Source organism: Phocoena sinus, chromosome 8 (assembly GCF_008692025.1).
Source record: "Phocoena sinus isolate mPhoSin1 chromosome 8, mPhoSin1.pri, whole genome shotgun sequence".
Taxonomy (NCBI): Eukaryota; Metazoa; Chordata; class Mammalia; order Artiodactyla; family Phocoenidae; genus Phocoena; species Phocoena sinus.
Window position 1 is genome coordinate 47,173,858 of NC_045770.1, and position 8,341 is coordinate 47,182,198.

Below are 8,341 nucleotides of genomic sequence, written 5' to 3' on the forward strand. Positions count from 1 at the left end.
GAGTCTAGGTGTGTAATCCCTGAGGATAAGGGGTGGGGGAGAGACTAAGAGATGATCACTTTATAGGTTCAACACTGGCAGTCTCAGCTTTTCACAAACAACCATATAGGTTCATGACTTTATTTTCTTGAGATAGATTTTGTTTTAAGTTAACTGTTTGGAATTGACTACCTACTGTGTGCCCTCGGCTCTTTGTCAGGAGCTGAGATTGTATAAGAGAAATATAAGATGCTGCCAGGGGACCCTTGGATAATCCTTCCTCAGATGGTGGAGGGAGGTGTCCTGGCTATTTGTCATGTGACAAAAGTCCTGTCACCTCGGAACACATGCAATGAGTAAAGCGTCACCGGAAGAGCACAGTAAGGCCTAGGCTGTTCCAGTCCATGAGATTATTTATTTAGTTTTAACAAAGGAAAGAGAACAAAAGCATGGGAATGTTCAACTTGCGTCTCTCACTAGATCATGAGAACTTTTAAACGTGTGCCTCTTTGTAAACCTCTGTTAAAGAGGAGAAAGACTGCCCTCTGGTTGACCCAGAAGAGAGAGAAGGAGCTGTAAGTGGATGTCATCACTGTGAGCCGTGGAAGCAGATTAGAGACCAGATTGTAATCACAGAGCTGGACTTCTTGTCCACCTCTGCTAAGGCAAGATGAGCGAAGTTTTCAGTTATGCTGAGAAATGAGTGCAGGTACAATCTGGTCATCACTTAATTGTTATCTAGAAAATAAAGGGAACTTCGTTAAAAGTCCCTTCCCATGGATGTTTCTCTTTCAGTGTTCTGACCCTTTCGCTCACTATCTTCTAAAAAGAACATATGAATAGATTTGGAGTCTTGCAGGGAGATGGATTTTTCCCTGAATGTTGTTAAAAACAATTCTCTTAAACAAAGGCCTAGTCACCAGCAGTGTGGACTCCTGACTTTCAACCTTGTTGCCCTCCAATAAATGGCTTCCCATTTCCAAAGCCCAAGTATTCCACAGGGGTCTGCTTATCTGACCCTTACCTAAACCCCCAGAGTCTGCTCTGCCCTCTCTCCCTCACTCTGCCATTTCTCACTTCCTAGACTGTGATAAGCTCTTCCTCACCCCAGCCTTTTTTCCATAAGCCTTCTGTCCATCACTCTGTCTCCTTAACACCTGTTCCTCTTTCAGAGGTTAGCTCAACATCGCTTCCTCAAACAAGCTTTTCCTGGTCTACTTCAAGTCCTTCAGTTACAACTAAGCCTGTGAGCCACAACTACTGAGCCCGCGAGCCACAACTACTGAAGTGCTTTTGAGCACTTCATTTTCCATTGGACTCATATGAGTCTTAGCAGCAATGATTGCCACTTATGTATGGGAACTTTGGGATTTCATAATCTAAGCTTACTGATAGTCGAGAAGCGCTTCACTGATAGGCAATTTGACTTCTTTTGGCGGTCCGTCTTGAATATCCTTTTTATTTGTTTTCAACGTGTTTTCCATTGTGTTGCTTAGCTAGAAAGAAGAATACCTGTTTTAAAAAGAGGCATAGGAAGGATAAATAAATTCTTTGTCCCTTGACTTGTGTTTACGAGATAAAGCACTGCTGGGACTTAATTTAAAACTGGCTTTTCCATCCAGATTGCTTCCACGTCCCGAGAGCTAACATCCACCACAATGCTGGGACCTCATGAATCAACTGGATTCTTGAGTCTGGTGAGTTCCGTGCTTAGCCCAGGTACAGCATTCCCCCACCCAAAACTGTCTGAGACTCACACTCTTACATTATCCATCAACAACTGTTGCCCCTGTCAAGCTTCTTTAAGAGCAAGGGCTAAACTTTTTCAATCATTTAATGTCTCCACAATGTTTGGTAGAGTGCCCCACATGTAACAGCAGCTCGATATATGTCTTTTAGTTTTTAAAAAGTAAGACAAAACAAAAGCACAACTTTCTATGAGCACCAAGAGACTAGGCTCCAAAAGAATTAGAACTGGGATCCAAAAGAATTAGGTTTGGCCAGGATTGTTATAAAGAACAAATAAAAGGACACATTAAAGTGTTTTTTAATGGTGAAGAGGTTTACAAATGCAAAATAATAAGAAGAATGATAATAATAATTGTTATCATTAACAGTAACTGTTCATCAGCTATTAATTGCTTTTGTAACTAATAATAAAAACTATGAAAACTAATATTTTTTAAACAAGAAAATCAGGCCCAAGGTTCTTAGATTTTTATGGGAAGCAGAAATAACTTTGTGGATTTGGTATGGATACTAATGCACATCTTTTAAGATCATAGTCTTCCTTGACAGATTTTTATCTTTTGATTTTTATTAATCTCAAGAAAATAAGTGCCTAACCTTCAATCAGTGTGTTAGTAGTTGGGTGTGGTAGAAAGAACATAATCTTTGTAATTATTTGTTAAAATGGCTGGAAACTCCATGAGAGTGGGGATGATGTAATTCTTGTGCATTACTGTATTTCCCCACCTAGCACAGTAGATGCAGTCCTTGTCAAATGAATGAATGGACAGGTGGATGAATCAGGCAGACATATTTTAATCCTAGATCCACCATCTTTTACCTGTGTGACCTTGAGTAGGTTACTGAATCTTTTTGAGCTTCAGTTCCATCATTTCCTAAAGTGAGAACAAAAATCTTATTCTAGAGCTTCCCTGGTGGCGCAGTGGTTGAGAGTCCGCCTGCCGATGCAGGGGACACGGGTTCGTGCCCCGGTCTGGGAAGATCCCACATGCTGCGGAGCGGCTGGGCCCGTGAGCCATCGCCACTGAGCCTGTGCGTCCGGAGCCTGTGCTCCGCAACGGGAAAGGCCACAACAGTGAGAGACCCGCGTACCGCAAAAAAACAAAAACAAAAGCAAAAAATCTTATTCTAAACTCTGTAGTAAGGATTAAATAAGTTAATATTTAAAGCACCTAGCATAGTGTCTGACGTATAGAAAGAGCTTAATAAGCATTCTGCCCCTTTAGTTATGGCTCCAGATTATGCTTCTTTAAATTTCAGGTAACTAAGGCAGAGGATGTCTGCCTGCTGCCAAGTATGATGAGAGGTGTAAAGACTAATCCATGTGGTTTGCTGCTGTCAGCCTTCATCGTTGATTTGGATCACTGAATAGGCAATCTACATAGGTCATTCAGATCCAAAGTGGAGAAACTCTCTGAAATGAAAACATACTTTTCCCCCCGCAAACATGCTGCTTACATAACCAGACCTCCAGCAAGGCTCAGTCTTTGTGGCTGAGACTTTTCTTTTCTAGCCAAGCATGTTCATCTCTGCATCCTAACAGATTCTAGTATTCATGCATGCAAACATACTACAATACTTTTTAACTGAAAATCACAAAGGTGACACATCAAAAAGATTTAATATATTAAGACACGGTAATATATTAAGGGATATCTTCTCAGATATGAAAGTATTAAGAATAATTCTATAAGCTACACACCAAAATGTTTCATTATACCATCACAGGTCACAGAAACTTATCAGCTAGGAAAAAAATTTGCTTTCTTTTGTTTCAGATGTAGAATTGAATTTTTATATTATTTTCTATTTTAGAATTTGAATGTTTAAATTGACTGTTGCACAAAAACATAGCATGTTGTCAAATGTTTCATTTTATAATAACAGTATTTAACAAAAACTTTTAATATAAAGTATTTAAAAGGTAAAACAACATTAATTTCTAATTTTTTTTCTGAGTCATATAGAAGAGATCAAGAGTTATGGTTCCCACCTATGGTACCCATCTGGTGCTGGAGGAAAAATGACCTCATCTTGCCCAATTACTTCAGTTACCTGGCTCTAATGTTTTCAGCTCTCTGACCAACGTACAATTAGTTACCTAACTGCAGCTCACGGCAGAGGATTTTAATAAAATATGACTGAAAATGTAGATCCATTAAGCACAAATGATTTGTGCATAAACTATATTAAGATTCATTGTTTCACACACTTTACAGAAAATTAGTAAGCCAACTGGACTGCCTGCTTAATAGCTGCCTTTTTGCAATGAGCTAATGACATTGCCTCAAAATGTACTTTTGCATTAATGTACTACAAACAACGGGGATTTTAATAAACATTTACAAGGATTTACAGTTCCTGACCACCTAGAGGATTTCTATCTCAGCATGTCTTTTTTTTTTTTTGATGTGGACCATTTTTTTAAAGTCTTTATTGAATTTGTTACTTGCTTCTGTTTTATGTTTTGGTTTTCTGGCCCTGAGGCATGTGGGATCTTAGCTCCCCAACCAGGGATTGAACCCTCACCCTCTGCACTGGAAGGCGAAGTCTTAACCACTGGATTTCCAGGGAAGTCCCGGATTTCTATCTCAGTAAAAGGTGAGAATTCTAGAAAAATAGTCACAAAGTAACGTAATTATCTTCCAGGAAGATTTCACTTAAAATAATTCCTGACAGACACCTAATCGGCTTTGTCAGTAATTTCAAACATCTATTTAGTGCCTGTTCTCTGTGTGGCAATTTTCCTGGCCCTTGGTTACAAAATGTAGAAGACGTGAGATCTCTACTCAGACTGATAGGAAGAAAGAAGCATACTCCAGCAGAACCTAAAAAAAAAAAAAAAGAGCAACTTTAAAAGGCTTGAGAAAACCATACAAGTAATGAATGCTAGAGAGATCTTCGCCCAGGGCATGACCTTTTGTGCGTGTCTGTTTTTCCTCTCCCAACTCTGTTTGGGCATCAATAACACACACTATATATAGTGAGGGCAGGTGAGGAGGGTGTTTGAAGGACTCAGGTATCCAGCCTTTTCAGAGACTATTTCATAATCATTTTCTGTCAGAAAATGTTTCAAAAAATATTCCCCAAATGCTTCTCAGTGAAAAGTAAGAAGTCTATTTAGTAAAAAGGGACATATAGTAGCCATCTTCTTCAAATGAGCTGTTATCCCATAATGCTTTACTTGACTTTGCAAAATTACCCAAAAAACAAGGAGTGTGTCCCTTCCTGCACAGTCTCAGGATCCTGGCTCAATACCTAGAAAGCTCCTAATGACTTTTCTCATGACTTTGTGGAGCCATGAATATCCAGAAGCCTCCTAACGACTCCTTTCAAATCTTGTGGAGGCTGGGAGGGGTGGCAATTCTGCCCTCATACCTTTCCAGACGTTTGAAATGGATCCTGTTTTTTAGCTAATGTTTTATATAAATGTAGATTAAAATGGAAGATGTTTACTTAATAGCATTAGTAATGACAAAAGTTCTGAATAAGATTCCATCAGGGGTTGACAGCACAATTTAGTTAAAAGGTCTCTATATGGGTGCCGGAAGTCTTAAAGTTTATTCATGGCTTTACCATTAACAAGCTATAACATTATGTAAATCTAACAACAACAACAATAATAATGAAGTACTTCCAAGAGCCTTTGTTAAAGAGCAAACTTAATAGGCACACGTCTAACTATCAAGGCACTCATCTTCAGCAAAACATAACTCCTTAAATACTGAATAGTAACTACTTCAGCAACTCATATCTTTGGGAATTCAAACACAGATGTTGGCACATAGGTCAGCATCTCCCATGGGCACAAACTAGATGTTCAATAAATGTCTGATGTAAATGACTGACTGGCAAATAAATAATGCATGCTCACTTTCTTTCCTAGTGGCCCTATTTATTTGCTCATGACATTGTATATACCCTGAATTTGAAAAGTAAAATAACTTTTAAACTCAAATTCTCAATTCGGCTAGAACACATTTTCAATACAATTGAAAATATTTTAGAAATGCTCTCCAGCACGTGTTAAAAAAAACAAACAAAAAAACCCTGAATGCATTTAAAGCCTCTTAGTAGTGATATCACCTAACAGTTAGTTTTACAAAATTTCAGACCCATCTCTTTTTGTATAGATTATGTATATATAGCCCCAAACAGCTTTAAAATGTAAGACAGAGCCAGTTTTGAGATATGATAAATAACTATACATTCAAATCAAGGTATTTAAAAATATCTAGATGGATGACATTTTCAACTTTCACTTGCATGACTGACAATGTGCATTACATTAGCATGTATTTTCTTTACCAATACAAATCCTTTGGTTAGTGGCACATTTTTGAACTACAGATCTCAAATTATATTGGATTCTTAGCTTAAAAATTGGTGTCTTGATCCAGAATTGCTAATAACAAATAGTTGGAAACGCAGTATATTACACTAACTTTTCTAGCAACCGGAACTACACTTTTTTCAACTCCTACTGTCCTTCAATTTTAGAAGTGTCAAAAAACAAAAGAAACATAACTGTGAAGAGAATATTGTAAGGATAATGGAAAGACATGCAGTACCTTTACACTCTGATGGTGGAGGAGAACAAAAAGCCTTCTCTCCTTCAAAGAGCAGCGGTGAATAAAGATGACCAACTGGGGCTGGATCTTGGGGCTGGTGGAAAGGAAATCCATGAGCAATTATTACACACACTGATAAACACCCAGTCTTATTATCTTCCTTCTCTGCCTTCACAGAAACCCTTTCTTCCCTCTCAGATGGGACATCTCCTCCCACCTCCCAACGGTTTCATCAAGTCTCTCTGCCCAGCAGAGCATTATGGGGTAAGAAGGGGAATGAGGAAACAAATAGGCCGCTATATAAATCTAACAAGTTAATAAAAGAAAGAAACCAAGTGTCCTGTTTAGAAGGATGCTGCCAGCATCCAGGGCAAAAAGCTGAAACCAGCCTATGGATTGGGTGGATGAGGGTGAAACGCCATCAAGCCCACACGGAGCACTTATAAGGTACCTGCAGTGGGAGGGGTTCTGTGCTGGTACGGAGAAGGGTTCCAGGGTTTGCGGGGTACTCATTCTAAAGGCATTCACCAGACTGGGAATTCAGTGAGAAGATGAGTCTAGACCTAGCTCCTCCACCAGGGAGTTTTATAACCTCGGACAGGTCTCTAACCCCCTCTAACCCTCAGTTTCTCTTCCATCTTTCCTACTTCCTGTCGGAGTTATTAACGAGGCTCTAATGCTTTGGAAAATTGTCAAGTGATAAAGCCCCATACAAATGGAAGGCATTAGTTTACTGAGCACCTACTGTGTGCTAGAGACTGTGAGGGCAAACCTGAATCAAATTCAGATCTGAAAATCTAGAAAGGCAAATAAGCAATGTATCCAGGGGTTCTACTGCAAGGCGGAAAAAGAGATGGGTTAATATTCCGATCAGATCAAAAGTTCTTCCTCCCTCTGTGTCCCCTGGGTGAAAAGGAAGGGTCGGCCTATGAGAATCCTTCTCACCGGCTCCTAACCGCCCAGAATTTTGCCCGGCGCGGGACCCCAGAAGGTTGGGACCCCAGGACCATTTTGCGGCAGAGTAAGCAGCAGGGCTGTTGGGGTGGGTCGGAGATGCTCGTAAAGTCTTAAGTGTCAGACTGGAAGGACTCGGGGCCGAGCGAGGAGGCTAGGCAGCCTTCTGACCTCCCCTCGACGGCTTCCAGGTGCGGATACACAGTAATGGGTCCGGAAGTAGTACTCGCGTCAGGCGGGCGGACATGTCCCACTCACTCCACAGCCGTCGCCGCGGCGCCCTCCGTTTCCAAGGCGACCGGCGAGCTAGGGCCTCCCCCGCCCACCACCAAACAGCCGCGAGCGGCGGTCCAGGCGCGCCACCTGGTGGCAGCAAGGGGAACAATCAGGCCGAGGTCTCGCGCTGCCTCCCTGAGGGTACCGCGCCCTCCCACCTTCTTCCCGTGGGGTTGTCACCGCCGCAAGCCACCCAGCTTACTCCACAAGACGCGCTCGCCCAGCTTGCCTCCCTCCAGTGGCAAACCGGGAAGTGGTGAGAAGTGTAGAGACTTGACGTCCGGGCTCTGTGTTGTGACCGTAAGCCGCTCACTTGTTTCTTCCCCTGTAAAATGAGACGTCAGGGCTGGTCTGTGGTTTTCAAGCAGCGCGTAGCGTCCTACGATGTTGGGATGTGTGCGCGTGACGGGGATTCAGCGCGCCCCCGCCACCCCTGCCAGCCCCTTCCACCTGGGCAGCTTTTCTCCTGTCTCCTTTTGTTTTGTGTAAGAGTTCTTTTAACTCCAAACAGAAGTGCAAACCCCTGGACTAAATGCTTATAAGGTAACTTACAGCTTTAAAAGTCCTTGATCCGGCTTGTTTTCTTTCTCGTTTTACTTTTTTGCTTCTAAACCTTAAGAAAACCAGTATAGATTTTGTCTTTCCCTCTCTTTCCACTTTTGGCAGCTCTCTCCTAATTCAGGGGGAAAAAATATCACACACCTACAACCGCTAACGTTCCTCTTTTCCTCATCTGCATTCGTTCTCATTCTCTGCCTCAAGGCAATTTCTTACATCCTGAGAGCACTTAGTTAGAGTCAATTATTCATCCT

The 8,341-nt window shown here is 41.4% G+C and overlaps 1 protein-coding gene across 1 annotated transcript in view; it reads right to left on the bottom strand.

Annotated features, from left to right (window-relative positions):
- Nucleotides 1-7,928, bottom strand: part of CCDC83 (coiled-coil domain containing 83) — a 51,036-nt gene extending 43,108 nt beyond the window's left edge. The window contains exons 1-3 of the mRNA XM_032641694.1: nucleotides 7,688-7,928; nucleotides 6,300-6,393; nucleotides 1,369-1,475 (exon numbers count right to left, since the gene is read on the bottom strand). Coding sequence (XP_032497585.1) covers nucleotides 1,369-1,463 — 95 coding nt within the window. The 5' untranslated portion in view covers nucleotides 1,464-1,475; nucleotides 6,300-6,393; nucleotides 7,688-7,928. The remainder of the gene's footprint in view (nucleotides 1-1,368; nucleotides 1,476-6,299; nucleotides 6,394-7,687) is intronic.
- Between the last annotated feature and the right edge of the window lie 413 nt (nucleotides 7,929-8,341).